The sequence below is a fragment of the Lithobates pipiens genome, unplaced genomic scaffold (assembly GCF_037356315.1).
Source record: "Lithobates pipiens isolate NorthernLeopardFrog02 unplaced genomic scaffold, aLitPip1_a1.2 Scaffold_121, whole genome shotgun sequence".
Lineage (NCBI taxonomy): Eukaryota > Metazoa > Chordata > Amphibia > Anura > Ranidae > Lithobates > Lithobates pipiens.
The window spans coordinates 26,535-48,012 of record NW_027507709.1 but is presented as its reverse complement, the minus strand read 5'-3'; the positions used below and the strand labels follow the sequence as shown (position 1 = coordinate 48,012).

Sequence of the window (21,478 nt, the reverse complement as noted above, 5' to 3'; positions counted from 1 at the left end):
GTGATTTCACAATGTACGGATGATGTCATCCTACATGGCCCCGCCTTCTTCCTCTTGCATCATAACGACCAAGAGAACAAATCCAGTAAATGCTCCTTGATGAGCACATTGGTGGACCCAGCTCAGCCTCGCACCCCCTTGTTGTGGCGTCACCCCCAACCCTGTCTAAGTGCTTCCCTCAGATCAACGCCATGAGAAGGATGGGGGAACACACAGGACAGGAGGGGAGCTTCTGAGGTAAGAGGATTTATTGGAATACTCTTAGCTGCTCTGCTGACTAGATTTCTTATCTTGAGTCTGTATATATAGGTGTGATGTACATAGAGAGCATGGGCTGCTGACATTGTGGGGAGCCCCCTAGTCCCCCCCCCCCCACACACACACACACCTTTTATATTTCCCAGCCTCCTCTCTTAAACCCCTACATTCTGTGACCTGTCCATGTTATATGCTTTTCTACCTCATCGATTCCCAGCATGTCTGTGGGGTGTCCTAATCCTTGGGGGTGCTAATCCTGGGTGTGTCCTAATCTTGAGGGGGGTCCTAATACTGGGGGCATCCTAATCCTTTGAGTCCTAATCTTGGGGCATCCTAATCCTAAACGTGCTCTTATCCAGGGGGCATCCTAATCCTGGGACTGTGCTAATCCTGGGACTGTACTAATCCTCTGGGTATCCTAATCCTGGGGATATCCTAATCCTTGGGAGAGTCCTAATCCTGGAGGTGTCCTTATCCTGGGGAGTGTTGTAATCCTGGGAAGTGTCCTAACCCATGGGTGTCCTAATCCTGGGGTCCTAATCCTGGGAGGTGTCCTAATCCTGGAGGTCCTAATCCTGGGAGGTGTCCTAATCCTGGGAGGTGTCCTTATCTTGGGGGCCGTCCTTATCCTGGGGAGTGTCCTAATCCTGGGGGGTCCTAATCCTGAGGGTGTTCTAATCCTGAGGGTGTTCTAATCCTGAGGGTGTCCTAATCCTGGGGATATCCTAATCCTGTGGAGGTCCTAATCCTGGGGATATCCTAATCCTGAGGATGTCCTAATCCTGTGGAGGTCCTAATCCTGGGGGTTTCCTAATCCTGGGGGCATCCTAATCCTGGGGGTGTCCTTGTCCTGGGGGTGTCCTAATCCTGGAAGTGTACTAATCCTGAGGATGTCCTAATCCTGGGGGGCATCCTAATCCTGGGGGGCATCCTAATCCTGGGGGTGTCCTTGTCCTGGGGGTGTCTTAATCCTGGGGGTGTCCTAATCCTGGGGATATCCTAATCCTTGGGAGAGTCCTAATCCTGAGGGTGTCCTAATCCTGGGGATATCCTAATCCTTGGGAGAGTCCTAATCCTGGGGGTGTCCTAATCCTGGGGGTGTCCTAATCCTGAGGATGTCCTAATACTGGGGGGTGTCCTAATCCTGGGGGTATCCTAATCCTTGGGAGAGTCCTAATCCTGAGGGTGTCCTAATCCTGGAGATATCCTAATCCTTGGGAGAGTCCTAATCCTGGGGGTGTCCTAATCCTGGGAGTGTCCTAATCCTGGGGGTCCTAATCCTGGGTGCATCCTAATCCTGGGGGGTCCTAATCATGAGGATGTCCTAATCCTGAGGATGTCCTAATCCTGAGGGTGTCCTAATCCTGGGGGGGTCCTAATCCTGGGTGCGTCCTAATCCTGGGGGTGCCCTAAACCTAAAGGCGTCCTATTCCTGGGGGTGTCCTTATCCTGGGGGTCTTTATCCTGGGGTGTCCTAATCCTAGGTGCTTCCTAATCCTGGGGAGTGTCCTAATCCTGGGGGTGTCCTAATCCTGGGAGTGTACTAATCCTGAGGATGTCCTAATCCTGGGAGAGTCCTAATCCTGGGGGTGTCCTAATCCAGGGAGTGTCCTAATCCTGAAGATATCCTAATCCTTGGGAGAATCCTAATCCTGGGGGTTTCCTATTCCTGGGGGTGTCCTAATCCTGGAAGTGTCCTAATCCTGAAGATATTGCACTAATCCTTAGTGTCCTAATCCTTGGAGTGTCCTTATCCTGGGGGGTTTCCTAATACTGGGGGTGTCCCAATCCTGGGGTGTCCCAATCCTGGAGGTGTCCTTATCCCGGAGGTGTCCTTATCTCGGGGGTGTCCTAATCCTGGAGGTGTCCTAATCCTGGGGTTGTCCTAATCCTGGAGATGTCCCAATCCTGGGGTTGTCCTAATCCTGGGGGTGTCCTAATCCCTGGAAGTGTCCTAATCCCTGGAAGTGTACTAATCCCTGGAAGTGTCCTTATCCTGGGAGTGTCCTAATCCTGGGGGTGTCCTAATCCTGGAGGTGTCCTTATCCTGGGGAGTGTTGTAATCCTGGGTGTGTCCTAACCCTGGGGGTCCTAATCCTGGGGGGGCGTCCTAATCCTGGGGATGTCATAATCCTGGGGAGTGTCCTAATCCTAGGGGGTCCTAATCATTGGGATGTTCTAATCCTGAGGGTGTCCTAATCCTGTGAATGTCCTAATCCTTTAGAGAGTCCTAATCCTGGGGGTGTCCTAATCCTGGGGGTGTCCTAATCCTGGGGGCGTCCTAATCCTGGGGGTGTACTTGTCCTGGGGGTGTCCTTATCCTGGGGACTGTTGTAATCCTGTGGCGTGTCCTAATCCTGGGGGTGTCCTAATCCTGGGGGGGTTCTAATCCTGGGGGTGTCCTAATCCCGGGGGCCGTCCTAATCCTGGGGGCGTACTTGTCCTGGGGGTGTCCTTATCCTGGGGACTGTTGTAATCCTGTGGAGTGTCCTAATCCTGGGGGTGTCCTAATCCTGGGGGGGTCCTGATCCTGAGGCTGTCCTAATCCTTGGAGTGTCCTTATCCTGGGGGTGTCCTAATCCTTGGCTTGTCCTAATCCCAGGGGGCATCCTAATCCTGGGGGTGTACTTGTCCTGGGGGTGTCCTTATCCTGGGGGTGTCCTAATCCCTGGAAGTGTCCTAATCCCTGGAAGTGTACTAATCCCTGGAAGTGTCCTTATCCTGGGAGTGTCCTAATCCTGGGGGTGTCCTAATCCTGGAGGTGTCCTTATCCTGGGGAGTGTTGTAATCCTGGGTGTGTCCTAACCCTGGGGGTCCTAATCCTGGGGGGGCGTCCTAATCCTGGGGATGTCATAATCCTGGGGAGTGTCCTAATCCTAGGGGGTCCTAATCATTGGGATGTTCTAATCCTGAGGGTGTCCTAATCCTGTGAATGTCCTAATCCTTTAGAGAGTCCTAATCCTGGGGGTGTCCTAATCCTGGGGGTGTCCTAATCCTGGGGGCGTCCTAATCCTGGGGGTGTACTTGTCCTGGGGGTGTCCTTATCCTGGGGACTGTTGTAATCCTGTGGCGTGTCCTAATCCTGGGGGTGTCCTAATCCTGGGGGGGTTCTAATCCTGGGGGTGTCCTAATCCCGGGGGCCGTCCTAATCCTGGGGGCGTACTTGTCCTGGGGGTGTCCTTATCCTGGGGACTGTTGTAATCCTGTGGAGTGTCCTAATCCTGGGGGTGTCCTAATCCTGGGGGGGTCCTGATCCTGAGGCTGTCCTAATCCTTGGAGTGTCCTTATCCTGGGGGTGTCCTAATCCTTGGCTTGTCCTAATCCCAGGGGGCATCCTAATCCTGGGGGTGTACTTGTCCTGGGGGTGTCCTTATCCTGGGGACTGTTGTAATCCTGTGGAGTGTCCTAATCCTGGGGGTGTCCTAATCCTGGGGGGGTCCTGATCCTGAGGCTGTCCTAATCCTTGGAGTGTCCTTATCCTGGGGGTGTCCTAATCCTTGGCTTGTCCTAATCCCAGGGGGCATCCTAATCCTGGGGTGTCCTAATCCCTGAAAGTGTCCTTATCCTGGGGGGGTCCTTATCCTGGGGGGTCCTAATCCTGGGGGTGTCCTTATCCTGGGGGTGTCCTAATCCCACCTGTGAAGGGGCATCTCTGTGATGTACAGAAAGTGCTGCAGCAGCGCTGATATTTACAAGGGAGAAAGGAAATGAAATTGTCTGCTTCTTTTCCTTAAAATAAAAAACAGCACAGAGACCCCCCTCCCCGTCCTCCAAGGGTCTGCTAAGTATTTTGGGGGACCTTTGGGGGGTCTGTATGCCGACAATGAATGTCATAAACATTGAACTATCATTCTGATTCTCTGTAGCACATTGGACAGCAAGAGTGAAAACTAAACAATTGCATACCCCCCCCCAATACAAAGAAGACCCTTGGAGTGTGCAGTGGGAGGTACCCCACTAGGGATGAGCTTCGTGTTCGACTTGAACATAAGTTGTTTGTCCATTCGGCGAATTCCGAACGTTACGGGCCGTTCGCGTCAAATTCGAGTGGCGCGTCACGGCCCATAATTCACTGCGGCATCGCAGTGCATTGCTGGCTGATGATTGGCCAAGCATGCACTATGACCCGCATGCTTTGGCCAATCGGAAAAAACGGAGAGCCGTAATTGACCAAAGTCAGGGTGGCTTTGGCCAATTATGGCTGAGGGGGTTTAGTACACGCCCCACACTATATAAGGCCACCTGCGCGGCAGCCTTGTGTAGTGTGCTGCGGCAGTGGAGAGAGATAGACGGAGAGACGGTGTCATTTCATTTCATTTGAAGCTGTAGCAATTACAGTCGGTGTATTGTGCCACCTGCACAGTGTGCACCTAAAGCTACCGCAATTGCTGGTGTTCTCATACTAATAATACTACAGGCAGGCAGGTGATTCTACTAGCTGCAGTATAATCAGTAGATACGTCCCAGATTTGTGCAGCTACATCTCCCTTCAGGCCATTACCATGTCTGGAAGGCCAGCAAGGAGAGGCAGACAGTCACGAGCCAATAAAAGAGGGCAAGCAGGCTCTGTGTCTAGAGACAACAGTGCTGGTCGTGGACGCGGTGCATTGTCATCATCAGCACGTGGCCATGGGACACGCTTGTCAGCGGCGGAACTATAGGGGTCGCTGCAGTCGCACTTGGGACTGGGCCCTGCCGTTCTGCCGCTGTGGGGGGGCCCAAGACCTGGCATCTCCCCTGCACCTCTGGCTGGCACTTTAGAAAGCACTGGGGGAGGTGGAAAGCGGCGATCGGCAGCTCTATGGTGCCTGTGAGCCGCGGGATGTGCCTGGGGCTTGTAGTTCTCTCTTCCCGAGTGTCAGTGTATACAGTGGCGAGGAAAGGGGAGGGGCCTCTGACCCGGGCAGGTATCAGTCTCACTTTCAGTGAGTCGCTCTGCTTGTACACTGTTTCTGATACATTCCCTGGTCAGAGGCCCCTCTCTTCTCCACTGTATACACTCGGGAGAAGAACTACAAGCCCCAGGGAGATCCCCCTGCCTGTGGACAACATAGAGTTGCCGATCGCCGCCTCCCACCTCCACCAGCCAGGTACAGGGAAACCTCTGGAAGGGGGGGGGGGGTCAGCTGTCTGGGTACCCTGATGTAAAGGGGGGCCCTCTGGGGACACTAATGTAAGGAAGGGGCCCTCTGGGGAGACTAATGTAAGAGGGGTTTCTCTCTGGGGACCCTTATGTAAGGAGGGGCTCTCTGGGGACCCTTATGTAAGGAGGGGGCTCACTGGGGACCCTTATGTAAGGAGGGGGCTCTCTGGGGACCCTTATGTAAGGAGGGGGCTTTCTGGGGACCCTGATGTAAGGGGGGGATTTCTGGGGACCCTGATGTAAGGAGGGGGCTCTCTGGGGACCCTGATGTAAGGAGGGGGCTCTCTGGGGACCCTGATGTAAAGAGGGGGCTCTCTGGGGACCCTAATGGAAGGGGAGGCTCTCTGAGGATCCTGATGGAAGGGGAGGCTCTCTGGGGACTCTGATGGAAGGGGAGGCTCTCTGGGGACCCTAATGTAGGGGGAGGCTCTCTGGGGACCCTGATGTAGGGGGAGGCTCTCTGGGGACCCTGATGTAGGGGGAGGCTCTCTGGGGACTCTGATGTAGGGGGAGGCTCTCTGGGGACCCTGATGTAGGGGGAGGCTCTCTGGGGACTCTGATGTAGGGGGAGGCTCTCTGGGGACTCTAATGTAGGGGGAGGCTCTCTGGGGACCTTGATGTAAGGGGGGGGCTCTCTGGGGACCCTGATGTAAGGAGGGGGCTCTCTGGGGACCCTGATGTAATGAGGGGGGCTCTCTGGGGACCCTGATGGAAGGGGAGGCTCTCTGGGGACCCTGATGGAAGGGGAGGCTCTCTGGGGACCCTGATGGAAGGGGAGGCTCTCTGGGGACTCTGATGGAAGGGGAGGCTCTCTGGGGACCCTAATGTAGGGGGGGCTCTCTAGGGACCTCGATGTAGGGGGAGGCTCTCTGGGGACCCTGATGTAGGGGGAGGCTCACTGGGGACCCTGATGTAGGGGGAGGCTCTCTGGGGACCCTGATGTAGGGGGAGGCTCTCTGGGGACTCTGATGTAGGGGGAGGCTCTTTGGGGACTCTAATGTAGGGGGAGGCTCTCTGGGGACCTTGATGTAAGGGGGCTCTCTGGGGGCCCCTTATGCAAGGGGAGGCTCTCTGGGGACCCTGATGTAAGGGGGGGGGGGGCTCTCTGGGGAACCTAATGTAGAGGGAGACTCTCTGGGGACCTAATTTAGGGGGAGGCTCTCTAGGGACCCTGATGTAAGGAGGGGCTCTCTGGGGACACTGATGTAAGGGGAGGCTCTCTGGGGACACTGATGTAAGGGGGGCTCTCTGGGGACACTGATGTAAGAGGAGGCTCTCTGTGGATCCTAAAGTAAGGAGGGGATCTATGGGGAATCTGATGTAAGGGGAGGCTCTCTGGGGATCCTGATGTAAGGGGGGATCTCTGGGCACCCTGATGTAAGGGGAAGCTCTCTGGGGACCCTAATGTAAGGGGAGGCTCTCTGCGGACCCTAATGTAAGTAGGGAGGTTCTCTGGGGTCCCTGATGTAAGTAGGAAAGTTCTCTGGGGTACCTGATGTAAGTGGGGGATCTCTGGGGACCCTGATGTAAGTGGGGGACCCATACTCAGATATGTAATGACATATATATATATATATATCTCATATACATGTGTATGCCCGCCCAAGTGTATGAATTTATTTTCTTCGCTGCTATGGACTCTAGCCCGACATCTTTTGTAGACCTAGCAACAACCTTGGTGGGGGCCCTTCATGGTTTCTTGCACCGGGGCCCTGAAGATGCTAGTTACGCCTCTGACGATTGTCCTTATTTTTAGCAGCTGGACATGTTGAGCCGCATCATGCCGAAGACTTGGTAGAGTGGATGACCAAGCCCTCTTCATCCTCCTCATCCTCTCTCACCCAGGCTCAGGGTACTTTGTCTGGCAAACCAGCTGCCAACGTGGCCTCTTCCCTCGGCTCAATGTCTTCAGTGACTCCTTCCCTAGACCCACCACGTCCTCCTGAGGAGTCTCCTGAACTCTTTGAGCACAGTGTTGGGTACATGCTCCAGGAGGATGCCCAGTGTTTTGTAGGCTCTGATGATGACACTCAGCTAGAGGAAGGCAGTAGCGTGAGCGCAGAGAGGGGGGATGCTCAAGAAGGACAGCAATCTGGCAGTCATGTTCCACAAGCTGCAGCATACTGCCAGGTTTGCTCCAGCGATGAAGAGGGAGGGGATGATGAGGTCACTGACTCCACATGGGTGCCTGGTAGGAGAGAGGAGGAGGAGGAGGAGGAGGCACATGTCCAACGAGGTAGGATGCCCTCCGGGGGCCAGCTTAGGGGCAGCACACCGACTGAATCACACCGCAGAGCTCCGCCTGTGCAGGGCGCTGCCTCTGCGCGTTATTCTAAAAGTTCTTTGGTGTGGGTCTTTTTTGAGACGAGTGCATCAGATCGCAGCGCTGCTATTTGCAACATATGTCTCAAGCGTATCTCGCGTGGCCAAAACATCAGCCGCTTGGGCACCACATGCTTGACCAGACATATGTTGACCTGCCATGCAGCTCGTTGGCAAGCGTACCTCAAAGACCCACACCAAAGAACAAAGCGGACCTCTCCTTGCTCCTCATCAGCTGGCATCTCCAACCCCACTAGACCTTCAGTCCTCTCTGAAACCTGCTCTGAGAGGAATGAAGGTGTAGAATTAGGTGTGTCACAGCCAAGTGCTTCCGGGCACTCTGCTAGCGGTACACCCACGTCCGATTATAGCAGGCAAATGTCCCTGCCCCAGCTGCTGGACCGGCGGAAGAAGTTCACTCCCAGCCATCCACATGCCCAGCGGTTGAATTCTAGTTTGGCTAAACTGCTAGCACTTCAACTGCTGCCTTTTCAGTTGGTAGATTAGAAAAAACGGCCATTTTTAAAACTTTGTTTTGCATTGACCCATGTCCCCTGGGGCAGGAGCCAGGTCCCCAAACCCTTTTTAGGACAATATCTTGCATATTAGCTTTTAAAATTATCACTTTGTATTTTGAACGTTCGAGTCCCATAGACTTTAATGGGGTTCTAAAGTTCACGCAAATTTTCGGTCCGTTCGCAGGTTCTGGTGCGAACCAAACGGGGGGGGGGGTTCGGCTCATCCCTAGCAGACAGTACAGTCTCCATACAATTCAATACAAGGAGATCTTGCTTCTGGTGCCCCTGATCATTATAAGGGAGCCAGTTGGTTGTCCATCCCCCGCCTATAAGAAGTATTGGTTTTGGGTGGACTTATCCTCGGCAGATTTGTTGGATGTTGAAGTTTCGTACATCTGACTTCATTCTTTGTTTCTTTTCCAGGTTAAGATTGGGGACAACGGAGACCATGCAGACCATGCAGACCATGCAGACCATTAAGTGTATGGTCGTTGGGGAAGAAGCTGTAGGGAAAACTTGCCTCCTCGTTTGTTACACAACCAATGCCTTCCCCGAGGAGTACACCCCCACAGTGGTTGAAAGCTACAATGCCCAGATTACAGTGGGTGGAAAAGCCGTGAGTCTGAACATGTGGGACACAGCTGGCCAGGAGGAGTATACCCGTATAAGAGCATTGGTTTACCCCGAGACCAACGTTGCCATCATCTGCTTCGACATCTCCAGTCCATCGTCATACGAGAGAGTACAGCACTACTGGTATCCTGAGGTACGCCACCATTGTCCTAATGTGCCCATCCTCCTGGTAGGCACCAAGAAGGATCTAAGAACCAACGTGGATATCATCAACAGGCTGAATAAGCAGAACCAGCTACCGATCACCTACCAACAAGGGGTCAGCTTGTCCCAGCAAATTCTCGCAGTGAAGTACGTGGAGTGCTCAGCGCTGAACCAAGATGGCGTCCAAGAAGTTTTCTCAGAGTCAGCGAGAGCCGTTCTCAAGCAACTAAAAGAGAAGGGTCCATGCGTCCTTCTGTGAAAAGAAGATGCTTCCAAGACGATGATCTGCTCATTGGGACCTCCTTGTCCCTATATCAGATCACATGACTTTGTCCTGATGAACCCCCAACCTACCTAGACCTCAGGAACCGAAAATGACAGACTCCTCCGTGTGTTCCTTATGTAAAATATCCATTAGACCAAAGAAGCCCCAGATGGAGGTGAATATTTCAGACCTCCAGCAATCTCTCCAATGGTTTTGTCTGTTCCGGTGTTGGGCACAATGTATACAGCATATGGCCTGCTGGCCAGAATATATCATAAATAACCATCATCATATTTCAGAGTGTTAACCCTTGTCTGGCCACACCCTCCCCACCGCTCCAAGGAGCCCATTGTTTCTAGAACCCGCTCACTGTTTTCATGGATATCCCCTCACCTTCAACAAGTGCGCCAACATCTTCAAGGGCCCCAACCGAGCCGGCAGAAGACTAACCTTAAAGACTGTAAACCAAGGAGCTGCTATTGAGTACAGCATATCCATATCTCTCTGTTTCCAGAAGGCTGTGAGAATATAACGGATTTCTCCAATCCTCCATGTTCTTCTTCCTTTCCTTTTTAGCTCTATTTTCGAACATCCCATAATAGTTGTTTGCCCAGAATCGTAACTGCTGAATATGTGATTATCCGATTACTGCTCAGAAATGACGACGCGCCTTATGAACTTTGATCCGATTGGCACATCTTCCTGAAACCGCTCGCTTGGCAAGGTCTTCAGATTTGGTTATGGGATGGCATTATGTTTAGTGGTTGTATTGTGATTGGTTGAATTATGATGAGACCATACACTGGGAGAGATGAACTACATTGGTCTTGGTGTGGTCATTAAACCCATTCTGGTAACACCGCGATCGATTGTGACTGACTGCCGTCTTCTAATAATCTTACCACCTTGAATACAGATATTTGTGGCCTCACAGTTTCTAGGCCTAGCTTCCTCACCACAGGTGTCCTTATCGGCATTGGTGCCATTCTGTTGTTGCCCATTTATTGAGGAGAACTTCAGTTTATTCCGGTTTGGTTAGAACTTAAGGCGGCACTCTAATCATCTCAGGCAGTGCAGGACTTAGGGTGCTGGGGGCCCCTGGGCTTGAGTCACTTTCGGGCCCTACCTTCTATATTAATTTGTCGCCATCTGGTGCCGTAACAATATAATCGATCCAATCGTTATTTGAAGTGCCAAGCTACTTTTAAAAGGTGACTGGTACCGTAGGCAGTGTTAAATGCTAAACAAAGTAATAATCTATTACTGATTGAAGCTTGAAAAGTTTTTTTCCAATAAATAAATAATGATTAAAAAAGTTCAAAGTGATGAAGTGTTTATTGCAACGCACAAATGTCTGGGTCAGAAGGAGAACATAAAACACTTATTGACCTGGAAAACATATTGAAAAACAATCAACTACCTTGTAAGGTTGCAATCATCACAAATCAATTGCAAGAATATAACAAAATAACTCATTGAACAAAGTGCAAGATAAATTGTACATTCTACTCCTCCTGAGTAGGGATGAGCTTCGAGTTCGAGTCGAACTCATGTTCTACTCGAACATTGCCTGTTGGCCTGTTCAGCGAACAGTGAACAATTTGGGCTGTTCCCAGCAAATTCGAAAAGCCGGAACACCCTATACAAGTCTATGGGAGAAATCTAAAGTGCTCATTTTAAAGGGTAATATGCAGGTTACTGTCCTAAAAAGTGTTTGGGGACCCGGGTCCTGCCCCAGGGGACATGGATCAATGCAAAAAAAAGTTTTAAAAACTGCCGTTTTTTCAGGAGCAGTGATTTTAATAATGATTAAAGTGAAACAATAAAAGTGTAATATTCCTTTAAATTTCGTAGCTGGGGGGTATCTATAGTATGCCTGTGAAGGGGCGCATGTTTCTGGGGCTTAGAACTGTCCCTGCACAAAGTGTCATTTCTGCAGGAAAAAAAGTCTTTTAAAATCACTTGCGGCTAAATTGTCGGGTCTCCGTAATACAGAGAACACTCAATGAGTGTTCTCTGTATTAGCCGACAATTCATTCATTCATTGATAAAAAAAAAAAAAAAAAAAGCGTGGGGGTTCCCCTAAATTCAATTACCAGGCCCTTCAGGTCTGACATGGATATTAAGGGGAACCCCGTGTCAAATTTAAAAAAAAAATTGACGTGGGGGTCCCCCCAAATATCCATACCAGACCCTTCAGGTCTGATATGGATATTAAGGGGAACCCCGCATCAAATTTAAAAAAAAATTGACGTGGGGGTCCCCCTAAAAATCCATATCAGACCCTTTATCCGAGCACGCAACCTGGCAGGCCGCAGGAAAAGAGGGGGGGACGAGAGAGCGGCCCCCCCTCCCTCCTGAACCATACCAGGCCACATACCCTCAACATTGGGAGGATGCTTTGGGGGTCTGTGACCCCTCAAAGCACCTTGTCCCCATGTTGATAAGGACAAGGGCCTCATCCTCACAACCCTGGCCGTTGGTTGTGAGGGTCTGCGGGCGGGGGGCTTATCAGAATCTGGAAGCCCCCTTTAACAAGGGGACCCCCAGATCCCGGCCCCCCCCTGTTTGAAATGGTAAGGGGGTACAAAAGTACCCCTACCATTTCACAAAGAAAGTGTCAAAATGGTTAAATAAGACAAACACACTTTTGAAAAATTCCTTTATTAAAAATAAAAAAAATAAAAAAAAGATTCCAGCGGTGCTAATCCACTCTTGCTATCCAGCGACGGGTCTCCGGGGTCCAGCGATGGATGATCATATCCAGCGACGGGGGATCTCTCAGTCCAGCGCTGTCCATGCATTCTTCTTCTGTCTCCACTGCGGAGACACTGCAGAGAGCCGAGCGCTGACATTTCTTATATTGGGAGGGCGGGGCCACCCGTCACCTGACCCCGCCCCTCTGACTCTGGAGAGGGAAGCCAGGGGTTCCCCAGTGACGTGTGGGTGACCCCGCCCCCTCTGATGTAACGCAGGTTTCCGTTACATCAGAGGGGGCGGGGTCACCCACACGTCACTGGGGAACCCCTGGCTCCCTTCACCAGCGTCAGAGGGGCGGGGTCAGGTGACGGGTGGCCCCGCCCTCCTAATATAAGAAACGTCAGCGCTGGGATCTCCGCAGTGTCTCCGGAGTGGAGACAGAAGAAGGATGTATGGACAGCGCTGGACTGAGAGATCCCCCGTCGCTGGATATGATCATCCATCGCTGGACCCCGGAGATCCGTCGCTGGATAGCAAGAGTGGATTAGCACCGCTGGAATCTTTTTTTTATTTTTTTTATTTTTAATAAAGGAATATTTCAAAAGTGTGTTTGTCTTATTTAACCATTTTGACACTTTCTTTGTGAAATGGTAGGGGTACTTTTGTAACCCCTTACCATTTCAAACAGGGGGGGGGCCGGGATCTGGGGGTCCCCTTGTTAAAGGGGGCTTCCAGATTCTGATAAGCCCCCCGCCCGCAGACCCTCACAACCAACGGCCAGGGTTGTGAGGATGAGGCCCTTGTCCTTATCAACATGGGGACAAGGTGCTTTGAGGGGTCACAGACCCCCAAAGCATCCTCCCAATGTTGAGGGTATGTGGCCTGGTAAGGTTCAGGAGGGAGGGGGGGCCGCTCTCTCGTTCCCCCCTCTTTTCCTTCGGCCTGCCAGGTTGCGTGCTCAGATAAAGGGTCTGGTATGGATATTTGGGGGGACCCCCACGTCAATTTTTTTTTTTAATTTGACACGGGGTTCCCCTTAATATCCATGTCAGACCTGAAGGGCCTGGTAATTGAATTTAGGGGAACCCCCACGCTTTTTTTTTTTTAATCAATGAATTAATGAATTGTCGGCTAATACAGAGAACACTCATTGAGTGTTCTCTGTATTACGGGGAGCCGACAATTTAGCCGCAAGTGATTTTAAAAGACTTTTTTTCCTGCAGAAATGACACTTTGTGCAGCGACAGTTCTAAGCAAGGGAAACATGCGCCCCTTCACAGGCATACTATAGACACCCCCCAGGTACGAAATTTAAAGGAATATTACACTTTTATTGTTTCACTATAATCATTATTAAAATCACTGCTCCTGAAAAAACGGCCGTTTTTAAAACTTTTTTTTGCATTGATCCATGTCCCCTGGGGCAGGACCCGGGTCCCCAAACACTTTTTAGGACAGTAACCTGCATATTACCCTTTAAAATGAACACTTTAGATTGTGAACGTTCGAGTCCCATAGACTTTAATAGGGTTCTAAAGTTCACACGAAGTTTAGGTCTGTTCACAGGTTCTGGTGCGAACCGAACAGGGGGGTGTTCGGCTCATCCTTACTCCTGAGTATTACAATACCACATGTGTGGGACTTTTCCACAGCCTGGCCACATAGAGAGGCCCAACATTCAGGGAGCGCCATCATGTGTTCTAGGAGCATAAATTACACATCTAACTTGTTGACTACCTATTACAATTTTGAAGGCCCTGGAGCACCAGGACAATGACACGTGGCACTGATGTGGCACTGATCACACGTGACACTGATGTGGCACTGATGACACGTGACACTGATGTGGCACTGATGACACGTGGCACTGATGTGGCACTGATGACAGATGGCACTAATACGTGGCACTGAAGACACTTGACACTGATAACAGATGGCACTAAAATGCGGCACTGATGACATGTGACACTGATGACAGATGACACTAATATGTGGCACTGCTGACAGATGGCACTAATATGTGGCACTGATGACAGATGGCACTAGTACGTGACACTGATGACACGTGACACTGATAACAGATGGCACATGGCACTAGGGACAGGTGGCACTGAGGACAGATGGCACTGGGGACAGGTGGCACTGGGGACAGGTGGCACTGATGAGACGTGACACTGATGACAGATGGCACTTATACGTGGCACTGGGGACAGATGGCACTGATGACAGATGGCACTGATGACAGATGGCACTTATATGTGGCACTGGGGACAGATGGCACTGATGACAGATGGCACTTATACGTGGCACTGGGGACAGGTGGCACTGATGAAAGATGGCACTTATACGTGGCACTGGGGACAGATGGCACTGGGGATAGGTGGCACTTATACATGGCAGTGGCACTGGGGAAGAGGTGGCACTGGGGACAGATGACACTGATGACAGATGGCACTTATACGTGGCACTGGGGACAGGTGGCACTGATGACAAATGGCACTTATACGTGGCACTGGGGACAGATGGCACTGAGGACAGGTGGCACTTATACATGGCAGTGGCACTGGGGACAGATGGCACTGGGGACAGATGGCACTTATACGTGGCACTGGGGACAGATGGCACTGGGGACAGGTGGCACTTATACATGGCAGTGGCACTGGGGACAGGTGGCACTGGGGACAGGTGGCACTGATGACAGATGGCACTTATATGTGGCACTGGGGACAGATGGCACTGGGGACAGGTGGCACTGGGGACAGGTGGCACTGATGACAGATGGCACTTATATGTGGCACTGGGGACAGATGGCACTGGGGACAGATGGCACTGGGGACAGGTGGCACTGGGGACAGTACTTTACATTGTTTTTTTTTATTTTTTACTCACAATGAAAGGCTGCACGTCGCTCTCCCTCCTCACAGGCTGTCTCTGTGAGGGGGAGAGCCGGCGATGAGAGATGATCTCATGATATCATCTCTCATTGGACACTCAGATCAGTGCTAAATGGCCGCTGCTGTGATTGGCCATTTAGCATGATCTGTGATTGGCTGTGTCCAAGGGACACTGCCGACACAGAACTTCCCCGGTGCGCGCCCGCGGCATGCATCAGTGGAAGTAAACAAGAGGAGGACATCCAGGGACGCCCTCCCAGCAACTGCCGTCCGCGCTGTAGCCTGCTATAGCGCGGATGCCTAGTGCAAAGTATGGGCTCGCGGGGCCCCCTATTGGACGGGGCCCATGGGCTTGAGCCCCATCAAGTCCTATTGAAAGTCCGGCCCTGATCTCAGGTGAAGCCTTATTATAGTAAAAGCTGTGAGGAAACCCTCGTTGTTGTTCTCTGCTTGTCTGAACATTACTTGACAATATACTTTGTTACTTTTCCACAACGTCTCGAGTCTCATTTCAGGGCATCGTAAAGTATTATCACCAATCAATAATGTCTACCTATGGATGTACTTACCCGAGGTGTCAGTGGTGCTGAGGTCTTCCCCAAGGTCAAGGAAAGAACAGAGGACCCGACATAACCAGAGGCTACACTGATCTGCAGCCAAGCCTGATATGCCCCCCCCCCCTTGGGTTTCTGGAGAACTTTACAATTGCCCCATTTCTGGTCTGGTCATTCTGGCCCCATCCACCACTCCAATCCCATCCGGCCCCATCCACCACTCCGATCCCATCCGGCCCCATCCACCACTCCGATCCCATCCGGCCCCATCCACCACTCCAATCCCATCCCAGCTCAATCCACCACCTTGATCCCATCCCAGCCCCATGCAACACCTTGATCCCATCCGGCCCCATCCACCACTCCAATCCCATCCCAGCTCAATCCACCACCTTGATCCCATCCCGGCCCCATGCAACACCTTGATCCCATCCGGCCCCATCCACCACTCCAATCCCATCCCAGCTCAATCCACCACCTTGATCCCACCCCGGCCCCATGCAACACCTTGATCCCATCCGGCCCCATCCACCACTCCAATCCCATCCCAGCTCAATCCACCACCTTGATCCCATCCCGGCCCCATGCAACACCTTGATCCCATCCGGCCCCATCCACCACTCCAATCCCATCCCAGCTCAATCCACCACCTTGATCCCATCCCGGCCCCATGCAACACCTTGATCCCATCCGGCCCCATCCACCACTCCAATCCCATCCCAGCTCAATCCACCACCTTGATCCCATCCCGGCCCCATGCAACACCTTGATCCCATCCGGCCCCATCCACCACTCCAATCCCATCCCAGCTCAATCCACCACCTTGATCCCATCCCGGCCCCATGCAACACCTTGATCCCATCCGGCCCCATCCACCACTCCAATCCCATCCCAGCTCAATCCACCACCTTGATCCCATCCAGCCCCATCCACCACTTCGATCCCATCCCAGCTCAATCCACCACCTTGATCCCATCCGGCCCCATCCACCACCCCTATCTCATCTCTCCCAATCCACCACCCCGATCTCATCTCTCCCAATCCACCACCCCTATCTCATCTCTCCCAATCCACCACCCCTATCTCATCTCTCCCAATCCACCACCCCTATCTCATCTCTCCCAATCCACCACCCCGATCTCATCCCAGCTCCATCCACCACTCCGATCCCATCCCAGCTCAATCCACCACCTTGATCCCATCCCGGCCCCATGCAACACCTTGATCCCATCTGGCTCCATCCACCACTCCAATCCCATCCCAGCTCAATCCACCACCTTGATCCCATCCAGCCCCATCCACCACTTCGATCCCATCCCAGCTCAATCCACCACCTTGATCCCATCCGGCCCCATCCACCACCCCTATCTCATCTCTCCCAATCCACCACCCCGATCTCATCTCTCCCAATCCACCACCCCTATCTCATCTCTCCCAATCCACCACCCCTATCTCATCTCTCCCAATCCACCACCCCTATCTCATCTCTCCCAATCCACCACCCCGATCTCATCCCAGCTCCATCCACCACTCCGATCCCATCCCAGCTCAATCCACCACCTTGATCCCATCCCGGCCCCATGCAACACCTTGATCCCATCTGGCTCCATCCACCACCTTGATCCCATCTGGCCCCACCCACCACCCCTATCTCATCTCTCCCAATCCACCACCCCGATCTCATCCAGTCTCATCCACCACCCCGATCTCATCCCGGGCCCATCCACCACCTTGATCCCATCCAGCCCCATCCACCACTTCGATCCCATCCCAGCTCATTCCACAACCTTGATCCCATCTGGCCCCATCCACCACCTTGATCCCATCCCAGCTCAATCCACCACCTTGATCCCATCCCAGCCCCATCCACCTCCTTGATCCCATCCCAGCCCCATCCACCACCTTGATCCCATCCCAGCTCAATCCACCACCTTGATCCCATCCCAGCCCCATCCACCACCTTGATCCCATCCCAGCCCCATCCACCTCCTTGATCCCATCCCAGCCCCATCCACCACCTTGATCCCATCCCAGCTCAATCCACCACCTTGATCCCATCCCAGCTCCATCCACCATCCTGATCCCATTCCAGCCCCATCCACCACCTTGATCCCATCCGGCCCCATCCACCACTCCAATCCCATCCCAGCTCAATCCACAACCTTGATCCCATCTGGCCCCATCCACCAAATTGATCCCATCCCAGCTCAATCCACCACCTTGATCCCATCCCAGCCCCATCCACCACCTTGATCCCATCCCAGCTCAATCCACCACCTTGATCCCATCCCTGCCCCATCCACCACCTTGATCCCATCCCAGCTCAATCCACCACCTTGATCCCATTCCAGCCCCATCCACCACCTTGATCCCATCCCAGCTCAATCCACCACCTTGATCCCATCCCAGCCGCATCCACCACCTTGATCCCATCCCAGCTCCATCCACCATCCTGATCCCATCCACCACCTTGATCCCATCCGGCCCCATCCACCACTCCAATCCCATCCCAGCTCAAACCACAACCTTGATCCCATCTGGCCCCATCCACCACCTTGATCCCATCCCAGCTCAATCAACCACCTTGATCCCATCCCAGCCCCATCCACCACCTTGATCCCATCCCAGCTCAATCCACCACCTTGATCCCATTCCAGCCCCATCCACCACCTTGATCCCATCCCAGCTCAATCCACCACCTTGATCCCATCCCAGCCGCATCCACCACCTTGATCCCATCCCAGCTCCATCCACCATCCTGATCCCATCCACCACCTTGATCCCATCCGGCCCCATCCACCACTCCAATCCCATCCCAGCTCAAACCACAACCTTGATCCCATCTGGCCCCATCCACCACCTTGATCCCATCCCAGCTCAATCAACCACCTTGATCCCATCCCAGCCCCATCCACCACCTTGATCCCATCCCAGCCCCATCCACCTCCTGGATCCCATCCCAGCTCAATCCACCACCTTGATCCCATCCCAGCTCAATCCACCAGCTTGATCCCATCCCAGCCCCATCCACCACCTTGATCCCATCTGGCTCCATCCACCACTCCAATCCTATCCCGGCTCCATCCACCACTCCGATCCCATCCGGCCCCATCCACCACTCTGATCCCATCCGGCCCCATCCACCACCCTGATCCCATCAGCCCCATCCACCGCCCCAATCTCATTAGGCCCCATCCGTCAGTCCAATCCCATCCGGCCCCATCCGTCACTGCGATCCTATCCGGCCCCATCCACCACCCCAATCTCATCTGGCCCCATTCACCACCCCAACCCCATCCCGGCTCCATCCACCACTCCGATCCCATCCAACACTCGGATCCCATCCCGGCTCCATCCACCACCTTGATCCCATCCCCATCCACCATTCCGATCCCATCCTGGGTCCATCCACCACCCCGATCCCATCCCGGCTCCATCCATCACCCTGATCCCATCCTGCCCCATCCACCATTCCGATCCCATCCCGGCTCCATCCATCACCCCAATCCTATCCCAGCTCCATCCACCACTCGGATCCCATGCCAGCCCCATCCACCACCCTGATCTCATCCCGGCCCCATCCACCACTCCGATATCATCCGGCTCCATCCACCCCTCTGATCCCATCCCGGCCCCATCCACCACTCTGATGTCACACCGGCCCCATCCACCACTGCGATCCCACCCCGGCTCCATCCACCCCTCCGATCCCATCCCGGCTCCATCCACCACCTTGATCCCATCCCGGCCCCATTCACTACTCTGATGTCATTCCGGCCCCATCCAGCACCCTGATCCCATCCGGCCTCATCCACCACTCCGATCCCATCCGGCCCCATCCACCACCCTGATCCCATCCGGCCCCATCCACCACTCCGATCCCATCCGGCCCGTCCACCACTCCGATCCCATCCGGCCCCATCCACCACCTTGATCCCATCCGGCCCCATCCACCACTCCGATCCCATCCGGCCCCATCCACCACTCCGATCCCATCCCGGCCCCATCCACAACTCCGATCCCATCCCGGCTCCATCCACCACTCCGATCCCATCCGGCTCCATCCACCACTCCGATCCCATCCGGCCCCATCCATCTCTCCAATCCCATCCGACCCCATCCACCACTCCGTTCCCATCCCGGCTCCATCCACCACTCTGATCCCATCCGGCCCCATCCGTCTCTCCGATCCCATCCGACCCCATCCGTCTCTCCGATCCCATCCGACCCCATCCATCACTCGATCCCATCCAGCCCCATCCACCACTCCGATCCCATCCGGCCCCATCCACCACCCCGATCCCATCAGCCCCATCCACGCCCCAATCTCATCAGGCCCCATCCGTCAGTCTGATCCCATCCGGCCCCATCCGTCACTGCGATCCTATCCGGCCCCATGCGTCATTCCGATCTCATCTGGCCCCATTCACCACCCCAACCCCATCCCGGCTCCATCCACCACTCCGATCCCATCCAACACTCGGATCCCATCCCGGCTCCATCCACGTCTCCGATCCCATCCAACACTCGGATCCCATCCCGGCTCCATCCACCACCTTGATCCCATCCCCATCCACCATTCCGATCCCATCCCGGGTCCATCCACCACCCCGATCCCATCCCGGCTCCATCCATCACCCTGATCCCATCCTGCCCCATCCACCATTCCGATCCCATCCTGGCTCCATCCATCACCCCAATCCTATCCCAGCTCCATCCACCACTCGGATCCCATGCCAGCCCCATCCACCACCCTGATCTCATCCCGGCCCCATCCACCACTCCGATATCATCCGGCTCCATCCACCCCTCTGATCCCATCCCGGCCCCATCCACCACTCTGATGTCCCCCCGGCCCCATCCACCACTGCGATCCCATCCCGGCTCCATCCACCCCTCCGATCCCATCCCGGCTCCATCCACCACCTTGATCCCATCCCGACCCCATCCACTACTCTGATGTCATTCCGGCCCCATCCACCACTCCGATCTAATCCGGCTCTATCCACCACCATGATCCCATCCAGTCCCATCCACCACTCCGATCCCATCCGGCACCATCCACCACTCCAATCCCATCCGGCCCCATCCACCACCCCAAACTCATCTGGCCTCATCCACCACCCCGACCCCATCCCGGCCCCATCCACCACTCCGATCCCATCCCGGTTCCATCCACCACTCCGATCCCATCCGGCCCCATCCACCACTCCAATCCCATCTCGGCTCCATCCACCACTCCGATCCCATCCCGGCTCCATCCACCACTCCAATCCCATCCCGGCTCCATCCACCACTCCAATCCCATCCCGGCTCCATCCAACACTCCGATCCCATCCCGGGTCCATCCACCACTCCGATCCCATCCCGGCTCCATCCACCACTCTGATCCCATCTGGCCCCATCCGTCTCTCTGATCCCATCCGACCCCATCCGTCTCTCCAATCCCATCTGACCCCATCCGTCACTCGATCCCATCCGGCCCCATCCACCACTCCGATTCCATCTGGCCCCATCCACCACCCCGATCCCATCAGCCCCATCCACCACCCCAATCTCATCAGGCCCCATCCGTCACTCCGATCCCATCCGGCCCCATCCGTCACTGCGATCCTATCCGGCCCCATGCGTCATTCCGATCTCATCCGGCCCCATCCACCACCCCAATCTCATCTGGCCCCATTCACCACCCGATCCCATCCCGGCTCCATCCATCACCCTGATCCCATCCTGCCCCATCCACCATTCCGATCCCATCCCGGCTCCATCTATCACCCCAATCCTATCCTAGCTCCATCCACCACTCGGATCCCATGCCAGCCCCATCTACCACCCTGATCTCATCCCGGCCCCATCCACCACTCCGATATCATCCGGCTCCATCCACCCCTCTGATCCCATCCCGGCCCCATCCACCACTCTGATGTCACCCCGGCCCCATCCACCACTGCGATCCCATCCCAGCTCCATCCACCCCTCCGATCCCATCCCGGCTCCATCCACCACCCTGATCCCATCCGGCCCCATCCACCACTCCGATCCCATCC

The 21,478-nt window shown here is 54.1% G+C and overlaps 1 protein-coding gene across 2 annotated transcripts; it reads left to right on the top strand.

The window, feature by feature from the left end:
• Positions 1-10,599, top strand: LOC143973819 (rho-related GTP-binding protein RhoG-like). Of its 2 annotated transcripts, none has more exons than XM_077474702.1 (2): positions 1-211; positions 8,665-10,599. In XM_077474702.1, the coding sequence occupies exons 1-2, from the start codon at positions 90-92 to the stop codon at positions 9,275-9,277; spliced, it is 735 nt and encodes a 244-aa protein (XP_077330828.1). In that variant the 5' UTR covers positions 1-89; the 3' UTR covers positions 9,278-10,599. The 2 variants fall into 2 exon arrangements, with proteins under 2 accessions (XP_077330828.1, XP_077330827.1); XM_077474701.1 differs by having other exon boundaries at positions 93-237.
• Positions 10,600-21,478: the final 10,879 nt, after the last annotated feature.

Excerpts from the sequence above, each read along its gene's own strand:
- LOC143973819 (XM_077474702.1), top strand. The coding sequence starts at position 90 with ATGCTCCTTGATGAGCACATTGGTGGACCCAGCTCAGCCTCGCACCCC. Across the intron at positions 212-8,664 it reads ATGAGAAGGATGGGGGAACA|GTTAAGATTGGGGACAACGG; the intron begins CACAGGACAGGA and ends TTTCTTTTCCAG.